General features: G+C 48.6%; 1 protein-coding gene across 7 annotated transcripts in view; it reads right to left on the bottom strand.

The window, feature by feature from the left end:
- LAMA2 (laminin subunit alpha 2) overlaps positions 1-26,494 on the bottom strand; it is a 3,430,794-nt gene that overhangs the window by 1,422,160 nt on the left and 1,982,140 nt on the right. For all 7 annotated transcript variants that reach the window (XM_078648920.1, XM_078648921.1, XM_078648915.1 and 4 more), the window contains one exon: positions 5,887-6,023. In XM_078648920.1, coding sequence (XP_078505046.1) covers positions 5,887-6,023 — 137 coding nt within the window. The remainder of the gene's footprint in view (positions 1-5,886; positions 6,024-26,494) is intronic.

The raw sequence follows: 26,494 nt of genomic DNA, 5'->3' as shown, positions 1-26,494 counted from the left end.
GAATGTTATGTGCCTGTTGCCCACAATAAAACCTGTGTGGCATCTCCGTGCATGGCAAAAATGTTCTTGATACGGAAGTGCGGCGTACCACGAAGCGGAGATGCCCTGCCACGTACTCTGTGGACCTGAGGTGCCTGTAGGAGCTGATAATGACTAAGTTGTGTGGGGTGATCTAATCAACAAACATGGTTACGTTTCCTTACCTTTGGACCCACTTGGGATTTCATTCTGAGCATGAATCCTTGGACAGCACCTATTTAGGTTTCAGTAGGACTGCATTTCCCAGAATGCCATCGGGCATGGAGAAGTCCCATCTGGGCAGGGAAAGCTATGAAAGTCCACAAAACTTCCGGGACTTTGTGTTGCAGTCAGTGAGCAAGGGTGGATGCCCGAAACATGTTTGGCATTGCTGATGGTGGGGATGAATGTTAAGTGGCGTTTGCCCACATTAAAAAAGAGGTACTGTTATCACCTGTGTGGCATCTCCTTGCATGGCAACATTTTTATTGATACAAAAGTGCGGCGTGCCACGCCGCGGGAACGCCCTGCCATGTACTCTGTGGACCTGAGGTGCCAGTCATTGGGACGCCGTGAGGTGCTGATAATTACCGAGTTGTGTGGGGTGATCTAATAAACAGACACGGTTACGTTTCCTTACCTTGGGACCCACTTGGGATTAAATTATGAGCACGAAGCCTTGGACAGCACCTATTTAGGTTTCAGTAGGACTGCATTTCCCAGAATGCCATCGGGCATGGAGAAGTCCCATTCGGGTGGGAAAGCTATGAAAGTCCACACAGCTGCCGGGACTTTGTGTTGCAGCCAGTGAACAAGGGCGGGATTCCCGAAACATGTGTGGCAATTAGGGTGACCAACCATCCGTAAATTTCACGGACAGTCCGTAATTTCGGCCGTCTGTCCGTTGTCCGTGAAGGATTCTTTAACGGACGCCATTTGTCCGTAATTTTAACCGGGCACAGGTCCCACCACCCTAACGCCGGCACAGCTTGCCCCCACCTCCCTTCTTGACTCCGAGGCTGTACCAAAGCTCCTCAGATACCCGGCAGCATTGGAGAGGCACAGCGGGATGGCAACCCTCACACCTCCAGCCCTTGACCTGTTAAGAGGTGCTTGAAGGTGAGGGGGGGGCTGCAGCTTCAGTAGCAGGGGCATCTATTCAGATGCAGACAGCCCTGAATGCATCGGTCTCTGCATTTTAGAGGGGGGCTCACACATTCCATTTCTACCCTGGGCCTCAAACATCCTAGAACCGGCCCTGATTACACCGGTCACAGAGCTTAACTACTGTCACTAAATTGTAAGCAAACCTTGGTTCTTCAAACATGCAGTCTATACTGTAATACAATAAAGAAATGGCACAATCGCACCCACACTGATTAACAAAGTGTGGAGGACAATCAGTTCAATCAGTTCTCTTAGAGTATCTCCTGTAAATACTGTACATCACAGTGGGGGATGGCATTTTGAACAGAGAGCCTGTCTTCTCGTTGTCTTGTGCAGGAGGGGGTGAGGAGCCCAAGATGATACTAGAATACTGCATGCCCATCCCTGTGCCCACCCTGGTGGATCCTGTTCCCTTTCCTGTGATGGCTCCTGCCCTCCCCTCAGTGATGGCTCCTGTCTCCACCCTGGGTGGCTTCTGTCCCAGTCCTGGAACGGCCCCTGCAGCGAGGGTGAAGTTCTTGATGGGCCTCTTCTCAAAAGGGCTCAGCTCAAAATTAATATGAAAAGGTGGGCGAGTGAGTAAGTGAAGGGATGGGTGAATGGCTGGATGAATTAGTGAAAGGGTGAATGGATGAATGAAAGATTGAATAAATGGATAATGAGAGAGGATTGATGAGTGAAGGGAAGGATGGATGGGAGAAAATGTAAATAGCTGGATGTATGGGTGGAAGGGTACCTGGATGATGGATGAGGGGAAGGATGGATGGATGAGGAGAAGGATGGATGGATGAGTGGAAGGATGGATGGATGAGGGGAAGGATGGATGGATGAGGGGAAGGATGGATGGATGAGGGGAAGGATGGATGGATGAGGAGAAGGATGGATGAGGGGAAGGATGGATGAGGGGATGGATGGATGAGGGGATGGATGGGTGTGTGAAAGAATGGATGGATGAATGGATGGGTGGGCAGAAGGATGGATGGATGGATGGATGATGAGGGAAAAGGATGGATGGATGGATGATGAGGGGAAGGATGGATGGATGAGGGGAAGGATGGATGGATGAGGGGAAGGATGGATGGATGAGGGGAAGGATGGATGGATGTGGGGAAGGATGGATGGATGAGGAGAAGGATGGATGAGGGGAAGGATGGATGAGGGGATGGATGGATGAGTGGATGGGTGGGTGAAAGAATGGATGGATGAATGGATGGGTGGGCAGAAGGATGGATGGATGGATGATGAGGGAAAAGGATGGATGGATGGATGATGAGGGGAAGGATGGATGGATGATGAGGGGATGGATGGATGGAAGGATGAATGGATGAGGGGAAGGATGGATGAGGGGAAGGATGGATGGATGAGGGGAAGGAAGGATGGATGAGGGGAAGGAAGGAAGGATGGATGGATGAGGGGAAGGAAGGATGGATGGATGAGGGGAAGGATGGATGGATGGATGAGGGGAAGGATGGATGGATGAGGGGAAGGATGGATGGATGAGGGGAAGGAAGGATGGATGATGAGGGGAAGGATGGATGGATGATGAGGGGAAGGATGGATGGATGATGAGGGGAAGGATGAATGGATGATGAAGGAAAAGGATGGATGGATGATGAGGGGAAGGATGGATGGATGATGAGGGGAAGGATGGATGGATGATGAGGGGAAGGATGGATGGATGATGAGGGGGAAGGATGAATGGATGATGAGAAGGATGGATGAGGGGAAGGATGGATGAGGGGAAGGATGGATGAGGGGAAGGATGGATGGATGAGGGGAAGGAAGGAAGGATGGATGAGGGGAAGGAAGGATGGATGGATGAGAGGATGGATGGATGAGGGGGAGGATGGATGGATGGATGGATGGATGGATGAGGGGAAGGATGGATGGATGGATGGATGATGAGCGAAAGGATGGATGGATGATGAGGGAAAGGATGGATGGATGATGAGGGGAAGGATGGATGGATGGATGATGAGGAGAAGGATGGATGGATGATGAGGGGAAGGATGGATGGATGGATGAAGGGAAGGATGGATGGATGAGGGGAAGGAAGGATGGATGATGAGGGGAAGGAAGGATGGATGATGAGGGGAAGGATGGATGAATGAGGGTATGGGATGGGTGGGTGAAAGAATGGATGGATGGATGGATGGATGATGAGGGGAAGGATGGATGGATGATGAGGGGAAGGATGGATGATGAGGGGAAGGATGGATGATGAGGGGAAGGATGGATGATGAGGGGAAGGATGGATGATGAGGGGAAGGATGGATGATAAGGGGGTGGGTAAAAGGATGGATGATCAGGGGAAGGGTGGATGGATGGATGATGAGGGGTTGGGTGAAAGGATGGATGGATGATGGGTGGGTGTGTGGATGGATGATGAGTGGGTGGGTGAAAGGATGGATGGATGATGAGTGGGTGGGTAAAAGGATGGATGGATGATGAGTGGGTAGGTTAAAGGATGGATGGATGAGTGGGTGGGTGAAAGGATGGATGAGTGGATTGGATGGTGGGTGGGTGAAAGGATGGATGGATGAGTGGGTGGGTGAATGGTGGGTGGGTGGATGAGTGGGTGGGTGGATGAGTGGGTGGGTGGGTGGATGAGTGAAATGATGGATGGATTGATAAGTGCAAGGGTGAATGAATGGACGTATGAGTGAAAGGGTGGATATAAGGATGGATTAGTGAGTGAAAGGGAGGGTAGATGAACAAAAGGATGATTAGATGTGTGAAGGAGTGAAATGATAGATGGATGAGTGATAGGGTCAATGGATGGATTCATGAGTGGATGAGTAGATGGATGGATGGGTGGGTGGATGGTAAGAAGGATGGCTAAGTGAAAGGGTCGATGGAGAGCGAAAGGGAGGATGGATGACTAAAAGAGTGGATGGGTGGAAGGATTAGTAAGTGAAAGGATGGCTGGATTGGTGAAAGGGTAAATGGCTGGAAGGATGAGTGAATGGATGGATGGGATGAAGAGTGGATGGATAAGTGTACAGATGGATAGGGTGAAAGGGTGGATGGATGGATGGATAATGGAGGATGAGTGAAAGGATGGATGAGGGGATGGATGAAGGGATGGATGAGTGAAATGATAGATGGAAGGATACATGATGGATATGCTTGCAAATGGTTGAATATGTTTGGAAAGGGCTGGGCTTACTTATATACTATTGCGCGACCTCTGATGTGTCTGTAAAACTTACCTATTGTCCTGAAGTTTTGTCCTGAATTTTGACCTCCTGTCCTGAATTTGTGTCCTGAATTTTGACCCTTTGTCCTGAATTTTTACACTCACTGTCCTGAATTTGCACCAATGCCAGTTGGTCACCCTAGTGGCAATGCCGATGGTGGGGATGTATGTTACGTGCCTATTGCCCACATTAAAACAGAGGTACTGTTATCACCTGTGTGGCATCTCCTTGCATGGCAAAATTATACTCGATACGGGAGTGCGGCGTGCCATGCCGCGGAGATGAAAAACTAATAAAGAAATGTAAAGAAAGATCTCACTATTATCCAATTTATGGCCTTCACTTTTCTGACCTTTGAAAGTATTCCAGACTGAGTCTGCCTGGACAGAGTTCGCACTTGTGACCTACTGATCTATGCTTGCTTCAGCAGCAAACTATCCACCCATTGAGCTCTCCCTACAGCACAATGTGAGGAAAATTGAAACATGCAAATGAAGGGTTCCAAAGCATGCAAATGAAGAGCCAATCTCAGAAAGGAGGAAAAATCTATAAAGGCCGGGATCGGACGTGCCTTTAATAATGTTCCCATAGCTTTGCAGCAGTAGAGCTTTATATGAAGCAGTTTGAGGGTGTATCGCATATGAATGTCTTCTTTATTTATTAGATACTTCAAACAAATAGTTCCGGGGATGAAGTTTATTACGGAGCTCATTGTGCCTTCGTGCTGAGATCACATTTTTTTCAATACCGAAAGGTACATTACAGTGAAAAGTAATGCTTGTTTTTGCAAGAAGGCAATTTTATGCCGCCTTCTCCCGCCCTTGAGTTATGACTGGAGCTGCCACGGTAATAGCTCAGTGGAGAGGGCCATTCCCCACCTTGCCAAGGATGGATTAGCAGGCACATGCTAAAAGCGGAGATGCGGCTGATATTTCATTGTGATTGCAGGTGCTCGTGTTTCCGCAGAGCCGCAAGACTAATGGACATTCACAAAACATACAAGGCAGCAAAATGGCGGCTAGCGCGCGAGACTTCTTCTAAAGTCAGAAGTTAGCAGTGCTGCTGGAACAACGAGGAGGTTGCACTGATATTTCAAATCATGCTTATTCAGAGGAACATACCACATAAAAAATATAATTTAAGAGACAGCCTAGCTCGCCTTACAGCTACCAAGGCTGGAGTTATTGATGTAATTACAACATGATTGTATTTTAACATCTATTCATTAATAGGCAATTATTCATGCACAAATGTAGGAAAATGCTTCTCACGTTTTAAAAGCGAACAAAACCAGAATGCCTAAGAGACTTTTCACATTCCTCAGTCAATATTTCAACTTTCTGAGAGATCTACCTATAGCTTTCGGATCGATAGGAACATTTACAGACACAGCCGGTTGTGATGGCATTCAACCTTCCAGGCCCTGTCAGTACAACTTTATACCCCACGTGAAGAGCCGGCCCCTAATCTCCACCGTGTGAGAAGATAGCGGTACACTCACCTTGCATCCGCCGACAAAACTGTGGCCCCAGTAATTTGGCGCACACTTATCACAACTCTCGCCAATGGTGTTTGGGGGGCAAACGCAGCGTCCGCTCTCCGGGTCACAATTATTGCCGATGTGAGGGCATTCACACGCTTGAAATGAGAGAGAAAAAAATAAATGAAAAAGTTGGTTAGTTTGTTTGTAACGAATGCTGTTTCTGAGCGACAGTTTTTTTTCTTTCTTGTACTAATCCACTCCTTATTACATTACTAAGTTCAGGTATTACGAACAATGGGGTATATTATCAAGGGGTTTATCTCCGCTTTTTTGGCTTTAAAAGCCAAGAAAGCGGAGATAAAATTATCTCCCTATTACCAAGCTGTCGCTAACACCAGTTAGTGACAGCTAATAGGAGATAGCGACCATCTTGGGCCCCGCTTTGCATGTCAGTGATATTTATCACTAATGACATGCAAAGTGGGCGTGCCAAGATGTTAGCGACTGGAAACAGTCGCTAACATCGCTATCTCCTATTACCAACTTTTGGAGATATTCGCGCTAAGCGCGAATATCTCCAAAAGCTAACACCTGCCCTGAGCAGTTCTTCACCATGTTATCCAATGGGAGGTGGATAACATGGCTAAGAGCATTTGCTCGATAATGCATGAATATCGCTGACTTTTCAGCGATATTCATGCATTGCGGCCGTTTTTTATCGCATTTGCGATAAACCTTGCTAATAGCAAGGTTTATCTGCGATAAAAATCGCCGATGTGCGGCGATAATTTTTGTCTCTAAACAAGTTAGAGACAAAAATTATCGCTAGTTGTTGGTAATATGCCCCCAGGGAACTATTTTTTTAACAACTTTGGGGCATATTACCAACCAATAGAGATAATTTTTGTCTCTAACTTGTTTAGAGACAAAAATTATCGCCGCACATCGGCGATTTTTATCGCAGATAAACCTTGCTATTAGCAAGGTTTATCGCAAATGCGATAAAAAAACGGCCGCAATGCATGAATATCGCTGAAAAGTCAGCGATATTCATGCATTATCGAGCAAATGCTCTTAGCCATGTTATCCACCTTCCATTGGATAACATGGCTAAGAACTGCTCCTGGGCAAGTGTTAGCTTTTGGAGATATTCGCGCTTAGCGCGAATATCTCCAAAAGTTGGTAATAGGAGATAGCGATGTTAGCGACTGTTTTCAGTCGCTAACATCTTGGCACGCCCACTTTGCATGTCATTAGTGATAAATATCACTGACATGCAAAGCGGGGCCCAAGATGGTCACTATCTCCTATTAGCTGTCGCTAACTGGTGTTAGCGACAGCTTGGTAATAGGGAGATAATTTTATCTCCGCTTTCTTGGCTTTTGAAGCCAAAAAAGCGGAGATAAAGCCCCTTGATAATATGCCCCTTTATTTTAAGTTTTGAGAAGTTTTGGCGTTAAGGTACACTCCAATAGGTGAATTTGCTGTGCACTTCGCAATTGCAATAACATTTACTCGTGTGTTCCTTTAAACTAGATAACTTTTAAGTACATATATTTTGCCTATTGCCAAAGACCACGGAAGCCACTCCTGCTCAGCAGCTTTTGAGTTCCTTCAAACTTTGGACGTGTGCCTGTCCTCCCCTTGCACTCGACAAAGAACACAACCATCACAATTTTACTTAAAAATAAACTTTCAGAGAGAAATTACTAATATTAACGATTTGGGTACAGACCTAGTGGCAAAAAGAGGCCCAGCAAGGGCACCCCGAATCTCACAGGAGAGGGCAAAGCTGTAAGAGGTTTCATACAGGGAAAAATACAGACGACTCCATCAACAACATAGCAGAACTGAAGAGACATGGGCGAACCGAATGTGACAGCATTCGACAGTGTGTATTTGGGCTTGAGAAACTTCAAGGGCAGCAGTGGGGAAAAACTGTTCTGGCCATTGAGTCATTTGCTTCTGTACATTTGTCAAAGGGTTCTGAGTGATGGGAGGGAGGGGTAGCAGTATGGGGCAGGCTTCAATGGAGGACGACTACTTGAGCCACTTAGCGAAATGGCGACAGAGAAAAGATGTATTTCCATCCAGGGTCCCTGCAGTTCGTAAAAAGAGCAAGTGAGTCAACTATGTGCACCATAATTTAGAGGTCCAGGCTTATGAAAAGGAGCTGGTTCCTCATTAGGAAAGGAGCTGTAGACTGCTGCAACCATGTTTAGCAGTGGCGGTTCCTCTGCTAAGGTGGAGGAGCGTTGCCCCACTGCATAAAAAGAAAAAATCAAATGACAATCATGTATCGTTATTGTCATTTTATTATTCCTATTGAATGCAGCCTGTGTGCAGTGTGGGCGGGCGGGGAGGAGCAGGGGAGGAGTGGTGTGCACACCCAGAGTGCGCATGAACTGTCTGGTCGGCCCAAGAAAAAGTGCGCGTGAACTGTTTGGCCGGCCATCTTGGGCCGACCAAACAGTTCATGTGCACTTAGCATGTTCCTACAGGCTCCCTATTCAAGTCTGATTGCCGATCCACTGTGCTCAAACCAATCACAACAGCTGTCTGTGTGCCTGGTGCTTCCTTCTGCCGGCCGGAGTGCAGAGGAATAAGGAAGAGACGCAGGGAAGGCGGCGGCCTGCCGGCTGTTCGGAGGTAACTGTTTTTAATATTTATTGACTAACCTGCCCCCCCCCCCCCAGCCAACCCCGTCTGGCAGTAGCAGCTACTGCTGTTCAGTTGCTGCACTGCACTAGCAGGGACATCTTAAGGCGTTTGAGGGCCATGGGAAAACGGATTTTAGGGTCCTCTGTTTTGATCTAAAAGAATCCTTTTATCATTGATAACTTTATTTCGACCACAGTGGGCCATAAAAGTGCGTAGTAAAATACAAAGTAACCATAAAATCAATTTTTTTGAAAAAAATAGGGTAAGAACACATTTCATATATATACACATAATTTACAATAAAAATATTCATGGTTAAAAAATAAGAATTAAATTATCTAAGTAGTTATCAAGTGATTCAAAGTAACTGTTGTTAAAAACATTAACTCTGGAATTAAGTCATTAAGAAAGTTCTGCGCTTAATCCACATACTATTTAAACAAGCATTTACAATGCAACGGTTTCGCCTTTGGAAAAGTTTGAGCTATTGGCATTGTGAATGACAAACTTTTTATTTATGTGTTGGTTTTGAAAACAGATAAATAAATGGCATTGTCAATTACAATGGCAATAGCTTAATCTCTCGCAAATGCGATTTGTATTGCAACTATTTCAGTTAGCATTTTGCACTACGATGAATACTGGCTTGTGCATTTACTCCTGCAGAAGAGTATCAAGAGGAGAGTCAGCAGGCGTCCCTGTAGGAGGTAGTGTATTCAAGACTGCAATACAATACATGCTCCCTTCCCAACTCACTTGGTCTCGAACACCCAGTCATACACTGCACCACCATACATTGCGACACAAATCTGGACATACATTAAAACAAAAACCCGGCTGTTTGTCTATAGTTGATTGTACTCGGTGGCCTTGAGAGAGGAGGCAGAACTGTGGTGAAACTGCTGGGTTTGTGTGTACGAGGGAGGAGATGAATGTTTTCTCTGTATGTCACCAGAGGCCTGTACTCAACACTATTACTAACCCCCCAAAAGAGCATGAACCGTCAAGTCACGCACACCAACATCAATACTGGCACCAGAGATGGATGAGTGTTTTCCTTTTTCATGGAAGCAGGGCTCAGTGTACTCTAAAATTCTGGATTCGTTTAACGTGAAGACACACGTGGATTATTCTGTTTGAGTGATCCCTTCCCTGATATTGGGACATGCTGAATAGTTTCACATTCAATCTTTTCCAGTGGAATTTTCTGAGCAACGTATACAACATCACCTCACGAGGCTACAGTGACAGTGAAACATCAGCTACAAATCAGAAGATGAGATGACCTGAAGGTAAAGGTGTGCAGGGCAGTGTGTGATAAACACGATGTGAGTAACGCAAGTGCCAGCACATTTACAAAATGTCAAACCCCACAGCATAAGAAAAACAGAGCAGCAACCGCAGCTGTGCTTCTTTGTCCAACGAGGTTCTGCTCTTCCATATCGTACTTTAAACGAAATGCGTGTAACACAATTACAAATGAAATACATACAAGAACGTCCTTTCAGAGATTGAACACCAAACGTGCGCTGTTGAGATTTTAATATGCGATGTGTGCGCTCCCTAAATGTCCCTGTAGAATGAGCTCGACCCGCTGAGCTATGCTAGAAGCATGGGACTTCCCATTGGCAATTCACAGGCACAGCAGCTCTCAAGCACGTGCCCCGTCCTCACTCGGGTGCCGACCCGAGGCATGTACTCGAGCGTGCGGCGCCACGGCTGGGCTTTCCTGTATCACTTTGTTCTGAATAGGTTATAGAGGCAAATGCACAATCCTTGCTTTCCTCTGCACGGGTTTGTGGGTGGAATTCCTAGGGGGCCGTGTGACAACTCGCCAAATGCTCCTGCACAATAAATCATACGATCCAAGCCAGCCATCTATACTTCACCGCCAGCCTCCCATACACTGAACGCCGAACAACCACCCAGCACTGAGCACCTTGCCGTGCCAGCGCTTTAAACATATTTATAGATAACAGTGCATGCAGTGTTAAGTTTAATCTTCAGTATTTCCACTAAACACCCAGACACCACCCAAACAGGCAGAACCCCTGCACTCCAGCCTGATAACGGGCCATAATATTGACATCACGTGTGCTAGACCCTGTGCTTCTTAGCGCCGCACATTCCTCTACTGTGACGCGCATCCCCCGGCATCTTTCTAGAAGAGGAATGAATCAGAAAGCATCAGCCATACCGCACTCCCATCCACATAAGGTCCATGCCAACAAACGGGAGACAACGCTGCGCCACAAACACCCCGGGATGCTGAACTCTACCTGTCCGTCAGGCTGGACCCGCGCCTGCTGCCAGCATCCACACGCACAGATCTCGAGATCAGAGAGAAGCTGCGGGGGGTGAAACGATAAACACCCCCCTCCCTGCACTGTCACACTAATCACCCGGTGCTAAGCATCCCTACCACAAGCACTGACCTGCTGAACGGGGCTCAATAAACATGGTGCTTTGGGGATAGTTTGGAAAGGTCTCTGTACACAAAACCAAACCACCAGCAATGCCCATAGGGAAGCGACCCCCACCCTCCCCGGGGGTGAACCGCACCTTCCTGCTGGGTGGTGATTCCAAAGTCAACCCGAGCCCTCCCGCCGGCATTAATCTGTGCACGCTACGCTTTCTGATTCAGAATGCGACCCCTCGGCTTCCCTGCGTGGGGGACGGCGTCTCATCTGACCCACGCAGCGCAACTTCAGCCCTCGCTCCCGGTGACTGGAGCCGTCCCTTGGGAGGGCTGCGGGAGAGGACGGGAGCAGCGCTGCGCGGCTCCAGGCGCGGGTGAAACCAGACACAGGCATCCAGCGCTGACCCCGCTGTGCGCACAGATGCATGGAGCGCAGATTGCTGTTCACGTTCAATTACAAACAGAGGCAACGCCTACAAGCTGATGAAGTACCTTCACTGCGAAGCTGCACGGGTCTCTCTCACTTCATCTTCCGTTGACAAGGAAACCGAAAAAGCACTTCATTTTCCAGGGGAAAAAAAAGAAAAATACACCTTCCACTGCCATCATGTAAAAACGTTAACATGAACACCGTTGTTCACACCATAAAAATGAATGAGACGAAGAAAACAAGCACTCGATTCTGCCCCACAACGGCGAAGGCACGGACAACGGGAGGGAGGGCGGGGGATAAAGAAGGCACAACAACAACTCCTTGTGGGCGTGTTTTTCGCCCTCTCCCCTTCCCATTGGCTGGAAGGTAAAATTCCAGCCAATGGGAAGAGGAGAGGGCGGGACTTAAAAAAACACACGGAAACGCCCCCGAATCGCGTTTTCTCGGGGAGAAAGTGATTGACGCTGATGTCTTCCAATGGCTAGCCTCCATTTATGGAGCTAGCCAATGAAAGACAGAGGCGGGACTAAGCCACACTGTAGGAACATAAGATTTCTCCTGGGCGGAGCTAGGAGCTCCGGCCCAGGCGAAACCTAAAAACGAGAAACAGCGAAAACAACCGGTGGGTGGGTATCATATTTAAGTACTCTAAGCGCATGTTCACATTCTCTCTTCAATCCTTTTATTGATGTTGCAGGAAACATAAATGTAACATTTCTCTGAAAAATGTTTGTAATAGACTCTCACACATTAGAAATAAAATACAATTTGTTTAAGAATTATTCAAGGTCATCAGGGCAAGACTCTGCAGAACATAGCTGGGTCTTTCAGGGCCCCGCCTAAAAGGCTGGGGCCCTGCGCCAGAGCCCACTTTGCCCATGCCTTAAAATGGCAAGCATACTGTCATTTGGAAAAGGGTCTGTGGATGTGACAGATCTGGGCTTCTGGCAAGTTTCCCTTCTAAACAGAACACAGCACCGGACAGGTGAGACTATATTTGCATGAGTGCATACCCAGTGCAAATACAATTCAAAATCTACTAGCTCTGAGCGATGATCCAGGGAATAATCACGATGCTATTTTCCAATAGTTGCTTACCTTATTTTGAGCATTTTTCTGGAGTGATCAATGCTCTTGCGACTTGCATGAACAACGTCAAACATTCTAAATGTTGATCAACTGTATGTTAGCCTTACTCTCTGTGCTTTTCGGCAGTGGAGAGACATTAACAAATGCTCAAAACAAGGACTCGGCGAAATTCATGTAATTTCCATTGCGGACATTACACAAAATGCCCCAAATAATATACATAATGACTTGAAACCATGTTAAATGCCAGTCTGTCATTGTTATTGTTTTCATTGTGAAATGTGCACTTCATGCTAAAAGGAATATTAGCACAGTTTTGCAAGTGAAGTGAACAGCAGCCACTTGCGTTCTGTTGTTTCATGTTGTTCCTGTACTCCAGCCATAGCCTGTACTCCAGCCATAGGATTTTTTACCAAAACGACATATCTATTACACAACATGGCATAATCTTAGGCATTTCACGTAACAAGTACAAAAGCTGTAAAATACACAAGATTATACCAGCGTACATAGGGGCAGATTTATGAAGGGCCTGCGCCGCCGGTGCGTCACTTTTTCCCATGTTAAAAGTGACGCACCGGCGGCGCAAGGCCTTCATAAATCTGCCCCATAGAATTTTGCCCCAAACCTGCAGATGTGCAATTGGAAAGGTGCCAGTTGAACCCTCCTAGTTCTAAAAAAGTAAGGGGCATATTATCAAGGACCGGTGTTAAAATTATCGCCGTTTTATCGGCAGGAAACTGCCGATAAAACGGCGATAATGGGCTTGATAATACGCCCTTGTTAATTACCATAGAAGCCCATGTTCTGATGTTAACATGGGCTTCTATGGGAATTAACAAGGGCGTATTATCAAGCCCATTATCGCCGTTTTATCGGCAGTTTCCTGCCGATAAAACGGCGATAATTTTAACACCGGTCCTTGATAATATGCCCCTAGGTTCCTTTGTTGGGATGTACAGCACTCCATAGCTCTTCTGTGGTAAGTGATGTAATTTCTGCCTGATTCTCCTTCACATCTGGCAAGAATGACAAAGGTGTGTATTAAAACATAGTAGCCCATTTTAGTACCCACACTCATGGAGAGGGAAACCATTATTTAATTATTTGTTAAAGGGGCGATGTCGCCCATGGGTACAAAATAAATATCGCTATGCGGCCAGTATTCTTCTGTTATGGTCATCTCAGGTTTTTGATAAAGCAGATATCAGTATTCTAAAATACATATCCAAAAAATTCTGCAACTTTCAACAGAGATTGTCAGAACAACAATCACACCCTGACTCTATCGTTTAGTTTCTCATGCCCAAGTTATGCTTCCATCGCTCTACTTAACTTCAGGAATCTCAAAGAAGACTTAAGACTAATTGCTAGATGGAATTTTGGGAAACGTTTTGCCATCTTGAGCATTACGTATATCAGATAAAGTTTTGTGATTTTGAGCATTACGTATACCAGGTGAGCAAACAGAGCCAGATTCACATCCTATCGTGGTTACTTAAGTTATAGTTACATTCGAGTTCCCTGAACAGGTGGTGTAAATGGCAGATGTAGATCAAGGAAATGATGCGGAACAAGCATATTTTCTGGAGCTATTTTATTTTGTGGCCAGTTTTATATAGCGCATACGTGACCCGAAGGTATCAGGTATCAGAGCGCTTTACATGAGCTTTATCAGAGCTTTACATGAGCACGAGTTGCGTTACCCAAGGTCCCAAGGACATGTTCTTTTTTTTTTGTTAGGCACGGGGAAATTAAGGGATTTATTTACAAGCCCCTTGCGCCACTTTTGCGTCATTTTTAAAATGGAAAAAGTGACGCACGGGTGGCGCAAGGGGCTTATAAATAAGCCCCTAGGTGATTTGCCCAGAATCGCAGGATGTTGAACGTTGTTGACAAGACTCGAACCCGGTTGCCCATATTTGAGGTCGCCCTGTCTAGCCGTTAGGCCACATCCTCTCCCCAAGAGTTATTAAGAGTTAGAAATGAGAAAATGGGCATTCACATTAAAGTGGTAAGTAGGTGGTCATTGGAAATTTCACTAAACTGCTAGATTTAATCTTTAGGGTATTCACAATCCTTTCGAATCATCATTGCACTTTATTTGCATGTTATCAGTTATTACAAAACACGTTGGAGTAAGACTACAAATAAGATGGATTTGTATTAATTGTGGGCACCTTCTCAAATACTGTAGTTACCAGTGGTTTAAAAAATGAAGTTTTTGTGCTGAGGTGGGGGTCCATGTAGAGGCCTAAAGCGTGCAGGGCTAGCGTTTACCCCAGGGCCCGGCCGCAGCTGCGAGCCACCGACGCCAGTTGCCTTTGAATCAGTTGCGCATAAGGAGTGTCCAGGACAGGTGCCAGCGACTGCGCCTATTCCTTTCGGACCCCTACACAGAGGCCTCAGGTCAGGTGCAGAAGGATGCCTCCACAAATGAGCTCTCTCTTGGCAAATCCAGCACCAAGAAAAAGGAAGTACGCACTGACTCTACACCTAGAGCATCTGCCAGTGATGTGACCCCAAAAGCGGACGTAGCTAATTCTGAGGAACCGGTCACTGGCCAGTTTTTGGAACAGTTGATTGGAACTCTGTGGGACGACTTCTGGTCCAGCGCCAGGAAGTAGTCACAAACATTAGATTCCTCAAAACGGATTTGTCCGCGCTGAGGGACAGGGTGGATGCCCTAGAAGGAACAGGGATGGAGGGAAGAAGAACTCCAAGACCACGCGTGTGAACTACTGGAGCTGAGGGCCAGGAACGAGGAGCTATGCTAACAACTGGAGGATTTGGTAAACCGATCCAGATGCTCCAACATTCGAATCTAGGGGGTTCCACTGTAGGCAGATGCGGGGAGACTGGAGAACCTAGTGGTGCGGCTCTTTAAGCAGGTGGCACTGGAGCTGCGAGATTAAGACATCCCTCCAGATCGCATCCACAGGGCTGGGCATCGAGCCGCGGGGCAGGGACGGCCACAGGACATTTTCACCTGTCTCCACTCCTACACACAAAAGAAAAAGATTATAGCGGAGACAGAAGACATGTCTGGTATATCCTTTCAAGGGAACAGGTTGGAATCTTCCAGGACCTCTCTCAATTTACCCTCCAAAGACGCAGGGCTTTGCGGCTGGCCACCACCTTTCTGAGGTGAAGAAGTTTGATATAAGTGGGGCCAATTTTTTAGCGGAACTTCCTATGGAACCAATAAATACATGTGATCTGCACGTTGGAGGAAGCAAAGTCTGTCCTGGGTTCCGACATGACTTCAGATGGCGAGTACGAGGGCATGTACAGGAGATAGGCGGCTTGGGCTGGGAACAGATCACGATGGCGACGATGGACAGAGAGGGACCTTATGATGAAGCCATCAGAGTCTAAAAGTACCAAGGAAAGGGAAGCGCTCCTCCGGCAACTCCATCAACGTGAGGAAGTGTCAGAGGTCGGGGGATCGTAGGCCCATGTTAGTGATGGCCTGGTGCCTCTTTCATCACATCACCGGGAGTGGAGGCTGGAGATCTCCATCTGCGTTGGCCTTGCCTGGCGGAGTCTACAACTTTACATCATACCTGAAACATGGGGAGGGCTGGACGCCAGGCTGACAGACCTTATCTGGTGATACATTTTCCAGCTATGGGATCATTGTTATAAAAGTGGTTTATTTGTTAATGTTCTATTTTATCGGGTTTCCTACTTCCTCCCCACCCAGCATGCAGGAGAGTAGGGTCTGCTTCCTATGGTTACTCCCACGTTTTGCTGTGATTCTCAGTTTTTTCGACTTTAGTGTGTCTGTGGACCTGCTAATCAGGCCCACAGCTCCGCTGTTCTCTCTCTAAATTGATACCATGTACTTTAGGTACATACCAGATTGGTTACTGGGTCACCCTTGCGAGCCCCTGTATACTGTATCATAGGTACCCAGGGCATAGGTGCACCCTAGGCCTACGAGGGGCTGCAGCATGTATTGTGCCACCCCTGGTTTGCCTTCCAAACTGACACCACCGGTCTGTTCTTACAGCCTGGGTAATGTGGTGTAATCACCCCTTACTTAGATATAGTATACCTATATCTATATACCTATATAGACACGTATACATCTATAAGCCACTCATAAGGCAGACCTCGACAATCCTGGAGGTAGAGTGCTTGTTTTTATGTGAGAGGGTGCCCTAGCATGAGCTGGGCCCCTCTGCAGCTTTTGGAACCATCTCCTTATAGCTGTTCTATGATAAAGCCATACCATATACTGTGCATGCATATAAGTGCATTATAATCCTCACGGTTAATGCTAACTTTGGTTTGACTTTATTAAAACATGTCGTGCAAGGTGTCAAACACTTTGGAATACTACACCCCCGCCAGTCCTGACGGAAGGGTTAGCATTCCTCCCTTTTAGAGGGAGAAGGCATGTAGTTACTGTTTTACCCGGTTAAAGTTAAACAGAGCCTCAGCATCACAAAATGGATGCTGCTGCCACAGACACGTGTCTGCCCTCATGCTGCTGGATGAAACTCCGGCAGGGAAGGCCTTGACAATAGGTTTCCTGTCCAGGGAGGTGCTGGCACCTCCCCAGACAGGCTCTTAGTGTATTGGGCAGGGAGGGCTGTATTCAGTGAATGCTTTCCAGACACTACCTGGGGCACACAAGGTGCTCTATGCATTTCCCAGTTCAAACCGGTTGCTGGGGCACTCAGCCCCAGCTCTGGCGCGAAACTGGACAAAGGGGAAAGGGTGTAACCACCCCCTCCCCAGGTCCACCCATAGGAGGGACCTTAGTGTTAGTTCAACCCCTAAACTTACAATAAGTATAGAAACCCAGTCCTTAGGACTTTAGATTACCCCGGACAAAACTCTGCAACGTATATCCTGGACCATCGGCATTCCATTTCGACTGGAAGATGGAAGAAATCTCCCTTGTGGTCAAGGAGTGACCACCCTCTTCAAACAGGCACCAACAGAATCTTTGCCGGTCTGCACTTTCGAGGCTCCCGCCGGACCCTGAAAAATCTGTGACACAGGACATGGACTTCCAGACATCTCTGACCCGACCTTCGCTCCCAGCAAAGCTGAGACCCGTGGCGGACACGAGAGACGTGGGACCGGACCTCCTGGACATCCTGCGTTTTGCTACCTGTATCAATCAACTTTCCGAGGTATCCCATAGTTGTACATTGGGGTGCTTGAAGCCCCAGCCTCGAGCACCTTTTGCACCGAAGCTCAGAGGCCCACACTCCAAGAGTGTTCCGTGGGATTGCTTTGTGCATTTCAGCTTGACACATCTTTGCGGTTCCTAGTCCATTGGCTATTGAGCCCCCAAGAAGACCAACCTTTGATTTAATTTACTTTCCTGGTTGCTCCAAGCTTGCTTCAACTTCCCTGCAAAGGAGAAGTTCCACAGACCTTGCTGGTCTGCACCGAAGCCAATATTGACATCCTGCGTGGATTGCGTTTGCCAAGGCTTGTTGGGTCCAATCCGGATATCGACACTGCAGTCAACTAGATCCTTTGTGGGACAACTCGACTCCAGATCCTGGTTGTTGTTAATGCCTCCTGAACCTCGTGGCTGAAGAGACACACTTCACCTTTTCACCTGAAATCACCTGACATCTGGCAGCATCTTTCTATCGCCGCCCTGGTCACTGGCTAGTGGTCAAGACTCTGTCTCCTCTGCTTTCAGGTTCTTCACAACTCCGATCCAGCCTTGGATCCACCCCGACACTATTCCTCTGGTCGCCTGCAGCACTTCTTCGCAGCTCTCTATTGGAATCGACGACGAAATCCGACACGAAAAGACACCTATGCACCCGGCTTCCCTGGGTGAGGTAACACGAGTACTCCAGTGCTCCCGTGGGTATTGACTCTCCAAGCGTCCTAGTCTAAAAGGGTTCCATTGCTGTTCACCTCCTTGTACCCTTTTTCTTTAAAATTGTAACTTGTTTGTTTTCCATAGAAAGTCAATGGTAACCCGCGGCTGTGTTTAGACACTGCACGCGTCTCCCGTGGGCCTCCTACATCCTAACCTTTGGTTGTCCTGAGTAGCCCCAGCGATTCCATAGGCCCTATGCCTGCTTTCTATTCCTCACGTGGTTCTTATCCCACTATTTAAGTATATGGTTTGTGAGGCCCCTAGGGCAAACGTATTCTGTGCAACTTATCGTATGCTAATTAAGTTCCTTGTATTGTACTTTTACCTCTGACCTCATAAAGAGTGCAGAGGGGTTATGTTTAGAATAAATACATATGTATTTGATATATACCTTGTGTGGTGTGCTTTCATTTGGTACTCAAGAGATTATAAATGGTAAAACAACTTGCTTAACTCGTCTCCAAGTCTTAGCCTGAAGGTTGCTCTCCACAGCTACCCATAGGATAGCTTTCTATAAGGTTGACTTTATAACCTACCATCAATAAGGGTCGATTAGACTGGTGCAAGGTGCCCACTAGAATAGTGGACATCATATACCAGGCTAACTTCTCACACAGCCTATCAGAGGAACGGTTGGTGTATGCCTGATGGGTATGATACAATGCTGCTATACAGGCCTTCTTCAGAATGCAATGGAAGAAGCAGCAGTACACTCTATGGGAGTAATCTCCCCAATCCAGGTTCACTCTTTTTCTTTACTGACTTGCACTGCTGTGGGATGGGAGTGTTCATTAGCAGGATTGGAGCTTGGTGGACCCCCTCATAATAGGTGTCTATGGGAGGCCCTTGCTTCTTTTTTTCAACTGCACCCATTGGGGACTGTGCTGTTAATTGGGCTCAGGTAGGCCTCTTCTTTTTTGTTCGGGCGACAGCTCCTTTCTTCTCTCATCAACCCTTGACCCTGTCACCAGGCAGGTCGCTCCCCTCACTGCCGCACAGCCCCCCTGTGTACCCTGTGCCCCACCGCTGCTGCTGCTCGTAACTGGAGTGTGCCTCTCTTTTGGTTTGTGCCTGCTTTCCCCCTCTGCTATTCCTGTGTAATCTCTGCTGTTTTTACTGTTCTCCGTATTTTTGCTGCCTTGCCTCTTTTCTGTGCCCCCCTTGTGCCTTCTGTGACCCCTGCTTGCCCCCTCACCCCACCGTGGTTCCTGCCGCTGCGTCCCCTGTGGCCCCGCCCCCTGTATTCCCATTAGCCACCCCGCTCCCGCCTCCCAGCTGCTCCTTCCTCCCACATCCCCTCATATGGAGGCCGCGCAGCCGGCGCGCCGCTGGCGCACCGAAGGCACGCCTAAGGCAAGCCCATCTGCGCCCGTCCGCGCCTTGACCGCGTCCAGCGCCAAGACCCCTGGACCCCGCAGACGCCACGACGCCCGACTGCACTATGAGGCCAGCACCCTCCACGCACTCAATCCCGGCCAAGAACACACCTGCAACCGAGCAACCCCGAAGCGCACCCAAGGACCCTTCACCTGCCTGAACTGCAACTTCACAAGCATCCGGCCAGCCAAACCTCCCACCAAGGAACCCAACTACCTCAGATGCATCCTCCTCAACACCCGCTTTGCCCGCAAACACGCCATCGAGCTCTGGGACCTCCTCGACTCTACCTCCCCTGATGTCGCCTTCCTGACAGAGACGTGGCTGAACCCTGCCTCCACACCTGACATCGCCATTGCCATCCCGGAAGGATATAAGATCACGCGCAGGGACTGCACCAATGGAACAGGAATAGGAATCGCCATAGTCCACAGGAACACCCTCAGAGTATCGATCAACAATGACGACACCCTCAGCACCGCCGAACACATGCACTTCCAGATCCACATCGATCGCAACACCACCCTCAGAGGAACCCTCATCTACAGACCTCCCGGACCCCGATCACAGTTCAGCGACTCCATCAATGACTTCGTCAGCACGCACACCCTCACCTCCACGGACTACATCCTCCTAGGAGACCTGAACTTTCATCTCGAGAACAACAAAGAGACAAACTCCACTGCCCTGCTCGACAGCCTCGCCAACCTCGGACTCAGATAGCTCGTGACAACACCCACCCACACCGCCAGCCACACGCTCGACCCCATCTTCACCGTAAGCCCCCACGTCTCCTTCAACCGCACCACCAAAACCCACTGGACTGACCACCACAGCATCCACTACACCTTCAGGAAGCCCACCTCGCACCACCGCACCCAACTGCTGCCCTGACGATGCTGGATCAAAGTCACAGAGGACCAGCTCACCACCACCCTCGTCCAGAACCCACCCGCCGACCCCACTGACCCATGACACCGCCGCCCGCAACCTCAGACAATGGCTTGACGACTGTGCCAGTACCCTCGCCCTGCTCAAGACACCACCAACAGCCACACCAGCAAGAAAGACATCTGGTTCACCAAAGACCTCTATGCCGAAAACTGGAGAAGATCTGGCTCTGCGAACGATCACCGGACAGCTACACAGCCCACAAGAACGCCACCAGCAGCCATCACCAACTCATCAGAGCCGCCAAGAGGACCTCATTCAAGGACATCCTTGACTACAGCGCACACACTAGTAAGGAGATTTTCAACATTGTGAAGAAACTCTCCAACCCCAGCTCCAACGTCAACGACATCCCACCTTCGCAAGACCTATGCGACTCACTGGCTACCTTCTTCCACCGCAAGATCACCGACATCCACAACAGCTTCAGTGCCACGACCGCCCAACGACCACCACCACCACCACAAGCACCAACCATCTACTCTCCTGGACGAGCGTCAACGACAAGGACACCAGCGAGATTATGAAGACCATCCACTCCAGCTCACCCCTAAACCCATGCCCCCACCACATCTTCAACAAAGCCAGCGCATCCATCGCACCCCATCTCAGCAAGGCCAGCAACATCTCCTTCGAGACAGCAACCTTTCCGGAAAGCTGGAAGCACGTCGAGATCAACGCCTTACTCAAGAAACCAAAGGCGGACCCCAAGGATCTCAAGAACTTCCGGCCTATCTCCCTGCTCCCATTTCCAGCTAAGGTCACCGAGAAAATCGTCAACAAACAGCTGACCTGCTACCTCGAAGACAACAAAGTCTTGGACCCATCCCAGTCCGGTTTCCGCAGCAACCACAGCACCGAAACTGCCCTCATAGCCGCCACAGATGACATCAGGACCCTGCTAGACAACGGAGAAACAGCAGTCCTCATCCCCCTGGACCTGTCAGCTGCCTTCGACGTGGTCTGCCACCGCACCCTATGCATACGCCTTCACGATGCCGGAATCCAAGGGAAGGCCATGGACTGGACCACATCCTTCCTCTCCGGCAGAACTCAGAGCGTCCGCCTCCCCCCTTCCACTCCAATGCCACTGAGATCATGTAAATGTGGGATACTTGTAAAGCGCACTGTTACTCTAACCGAGTGTCCTGGCGCTGTAGACCTCTGGGGAACCCGTCCTGGTTTCCCCTGTGAGATGGTCCCTTACTGGGTATCTCCAGGGTGAAACCAGGCATCCCCGGCGTCTGTGGGGGCCGTTGTAGAGATGAGGCAAGCTTAATGCCCAGAGTTGCCGAGTGTGTTCCCTGGTTAGAGTAGGCACTGAGGCGAGAATTATCGAGTCCGTTGACCCTGGTCCAAGATCCTGCCGCGTTGGGAATTGAACCCTGGTCCGGGCCGTTCTCTGCTTACAGGTCTGCCGCCCTTAACCAGTGAGCCACACCACTCCACTCATCTGCGGTGTACCCCAGGGCTCGTCCCTCAGCCCGACGCTGTTCAATATCTACATGGCACCCCTCTCCCACGTCGCCCGTCAACACAACCTCAACATCATCTCCTATGCCAACGACACCCAGCTGATCATCTCCCTCACCAAAGACCCCCACACAGCCAAACCCAACCTCCATGAAGGAATAAAGGCCATCGCCGACTGGATGAGTACCAGCCGACTGAATCTGAACTCGGACAAGACGGAGGTCCTCATCCTTGGTATCACCCCTTCGGCCTGGGACGACTCCTGGTGGCCGACCACACTGGGAACTGCTCCGACACCCACAGACCACGCACACAACCTAGGGGTCATCCTCGACTCCATCCTCACCATGACTAAGCAGGTCAACACTGTCTCCTCCTCCTGCTTCAACATTCTCAGAATGCTACGTAGGATCTTCAAGTGGTTCCCCACTGAACAGTCACCCAGGCCCTCGTCACCAGCAGGCTGGACTACGGTAACACCCTCTATGCAGGAGCATCAGCCAAGCTCCTGAGACGGCTGCAACGCATCCAGAACACCTCGGCACGTCTGATCCTCGACATCCCCCGTGGCAGTCACATCACTCCCCACCTGAGAGACCTACACTGGCTCCCCATCAACAAGAGGATAACCTTGAAGCTCCTCATCCACGCACACAAAGCCCCCCACAACACCGGCCCAGCTTACCTCAACAGACGACTCAGCTTCTACACCCCCACCCGCAAGCTCCGCTCTGCCGACCTCGCCCTTGCCGCTGTCCCCCGCATCCGAAGAACGACAGCCGGAGGTAGATCCTTCTCCCACCTCGCCGCCAACCTACGGCAGACCCAAGACCTACTGGCCTTCAGAAGACTACTCAAGACCTGCCTCTTCGATCAGTAGCAGCCCCCCCATGCCTTGAGACCCTCACGGGTATGTAGTGCGCCTTACAAGTGTCCTGATTGATTGATTGATTTATCAAGTTGTTCTCCCAGCCACACACTCAGGCTCTTTGTTCTGGGAGAGTTTAGTGATCTACACATAAGATAGCTACATGTACAATAGACATGCACAAACACCTTCTTAAGATATTGAGCCCCAATGGTTTAATGCCCCGGCAAAGCGGTTGGACTTGCTTACATTTCCTAGGGAAACTAAATGTGATATTGCCTCCTGCAAGAAAAACATCTATTGCGCTCTGACTGAAAGCGCCACAGATCAAGGTTGTTTGATCGTCAATAATTTTAATCCACCCTGGGTAAACGGGCCGGGGTGGCCATTCTGCTTGCAACATATTTTCCTGGGAAGGTTCTTTTGACTCAAGCCCGGGCCAGCTACTATCACGCTTATGCTATGGCTTCCATAAATGCACCCAATGCCTCACAGGAGGCCTTCCTTAGGAATGCTCTAGGCAAGGTCTTGGCCTCCCCAGATGAGGACTTGGTAATAGGTGGGGACTATAGCATGGTACATGATCCTCAGATGGATAGATCCACATCTGAGAGAGGAGTTGGAATAACGGCTAGGACAGTCGACCTCAATTCTGGGGAACCAGGTTTGAGTCTCGGCAATGAGGCTGAACATCCTGTGATTCTGGGCAAATCACTAAATCTCCCCGTGCCTAACAAAAAATGAATGTGTCCTCATGTAGCTGGTGCTATGTAAAGCGCTCTGATACCCGATACCTTCAGGTCAAGTTCGGGCTAAATAAAACAACGTTTTTTTTTTCATTGAGTTGGCAGGACTGGGGCGTTCTCAGATTCCATGCAGAACTGATTGACTGAAGTGTGCCTGGAGGATATATGGCACTTGTATAATTCTTTTGCCAGAGAGTACACTTTTTCTCAGCAGTACACCAGACTTACGCCCGCTTAGACCTCTTTCAGACTTCCTCTCGCATGTCACAGGCCACCATAGCAGCAGAGATAGGAGTGGCGGCATTGTCAGACCACTCCTCTCTCAGCTCTCATTGAGGTTGCCAAGGGGCCCGGCTTCTCAAAGGGGGTGGCGACTGAACCACAGACTATACACATGCAACCCCAATGTTGTGCATTCGGAAATCCATTCAGGATTTCCGGTAAATAAGCGATGATGGCTCTACACCAGTTACACTATTATGGATACATTAAAGGCAGTCCTCTGGGGGCAGTTCCTGGCTATTGCAGCTAGACTAAACAAAGAGAGGAGGGACAAGCGGGAACGATTAGAAGGTACGGTTAAAGAACTAGAACCAGAATGGATTCATCAACGCACAGGCTCTACCCTGGCTAGATGTCAGCTTACGGTGGCGCAGAACCAATTGAAGGCACTGGACATTGACGAGGCAGAATTTACTCTCCTGCACAATAGGCAAAAGTACTATGAAGGGAGAAATAAAACATGTAGATTGCTAGAACACAAACTGCAAGCAGAAGTGGATCAACTTCAGGTGGTGGAGGTCGAGGGTCTGAAGGGGAGGGGATTGTGGATTTATGACCTTATAGCGGGCAAATCCAAATGTTTCTACTACCACGCTTTACACTGCAGAGACACTGGAAGAGGTGGTGGCCTCGAACTAGATAACGGGGGCCCTGGTGGCACAACTCCGGTTAAATTGCATGCCAATATTAGCCCCGAAAAGGTAGTCCGGACCATCTGGGAGCTTCATACGGGCCAAGCTCCCAGGAACGATGGCTTTACATCAGAATTTTATAAATTATTCATGCTTGCCCTTGCCCGCCTCTACAACTTGTTTAGCGAGACTGGGTGTCCTAATTCATCTATGCATATGGCCTCTAATGTAGTTCTCCTGAAGCAGGGCAAGGATCTGAGGAGATGTGCCTCATATAGGCCAATCACCCTACTAAACATTGATGTAAAATTGTTTACTAGTGTGCTGGTTGAACACTTGGAGCCCTATACACAAGGCCTCATTGACCCGGATCAGTCAGGGCTCATCCTCGAGAGTAGTTGTAGTGATGGAACCAAGAGAATTTGCCACATCCTTGATAAATCACAGTGCCAAAAAAGCCTTTCACAGGGTACACTGGCCCTATTTGTAGGTGGTACTTGCTAGATTTGGGCTTGGGGAGAGATGTTAATGCTAGGTTAGCTGCAACGGATGTATGACGTTACAACGCATACTTTTACATCGCATGCCTTTACAACGTGGTATTTACAACGAATACCTTTACAACGCATAGTGCTTTGGGGCGCTGGATAGTGAATAGTTTAATTTACTATTCCAACTCCAGTCCCCGTGGACACTAGGGGAGGTGTTGGACAGTAAATTAAACGTATTCCCTATCCTAGAGCGCCCCCTGCCCAATGCGTTGTAATGGTTTGCGTTGTAAAAGTTGCGTCGTAAAGGCACTGCTTGGTAAAAGTTGCGTTGTAAAGGATGTTTCCCGCTGCAACTATGCTCTCCCACAGGCCAAGATCAGGGTGAATGGATCCTTGTTCCGCCCCTTGAGGTTCTCTCAGGGAACTCAACAAGGGTGTCCCATGTCCCCTTTTTTATTTGCACTCTAAATGCAACCATTTGTGGAGCATATTTACCAACACACCGGTATCACAAGGATAAACATGGGAGACAGGGAACACAAAATATCGCTTTACGCAAGCAATGTGCTATTGATTCTGATGCAATCATTCACATCCCTGCCCCCTACATTTTGCAGGAAATTGCAGACTTTGGCAAGGCATCAGGCTTCAAAGCCAACCTGAAGAAAACAAATGCCCCTTAGCCTGACGATCCCAAGGACAGACCGGTTATGACTGTCAGGCATGTTCCCCTTTGAGGGGGTCCCAATGGTGTGACATACCTTGGCCTTCAGATCTTCTCCACACCTGAGTGTCGGCACAAGAAAACTATGCCACCCTTCTTACCATGACGAGATCGGAACTCTCAAACTTGAAAGCATACACATTGGCAGCAGTTAAAATTACCTTACCACCCCAGATCTTATATGTCATGCAGACGCTGCCCTTAAAACCCTCCTCCTCGGTGTTATCTAAATCCAAACATTTTATAACCGATTCCATATGGGGTGGGAAGAAAGCTTGCATGGCCCATAGCCGTAACTAAACACAAAAGGATGGAGGGTTGGGTGTTCCTCACTTGGAAAGATATTATCAGGTGGCTGAGCTTCACTACATGATAGAATGGTACAGCCCGGCATCTGAGAAACACTGGTGTTTCATCGATTGCTCAGTTGCCAGGATTCATCTGTGGATAGTGCTGTGTCTTCCAAAGAAATTGCGACCTATTGGAGCATATATCTCACCCATATCTAGAGCGACAATGGGGGCTTGGAATAAGGTGCAAGAAAATTGATAACTCTCCACACTGATATCCCCTCAGACCCCTTTTAATTGGTCATCCGGAATTCCCTCCGGCACAAA

This window comes from Lissotriton helveticus, chromosome 6 (assembly GCF_964261635.1).
Source record: "Lissotriton helveticus chromosome 6, aLisHel1.1, whole genome shotgun sequence".
In the NCBI taxonomy this organism is placed as follows: domain Eukaryota; kingdom Metazoa; phylum Chordata; class Amphibia; order Caudata; family Salamandridae; genus Lissotriton; species Lissotriton helveticus.
Note: the sequence above shows the minus strand (reverse complement) of the source record. Positions and strands in the feature narration are given on the sequence as shown.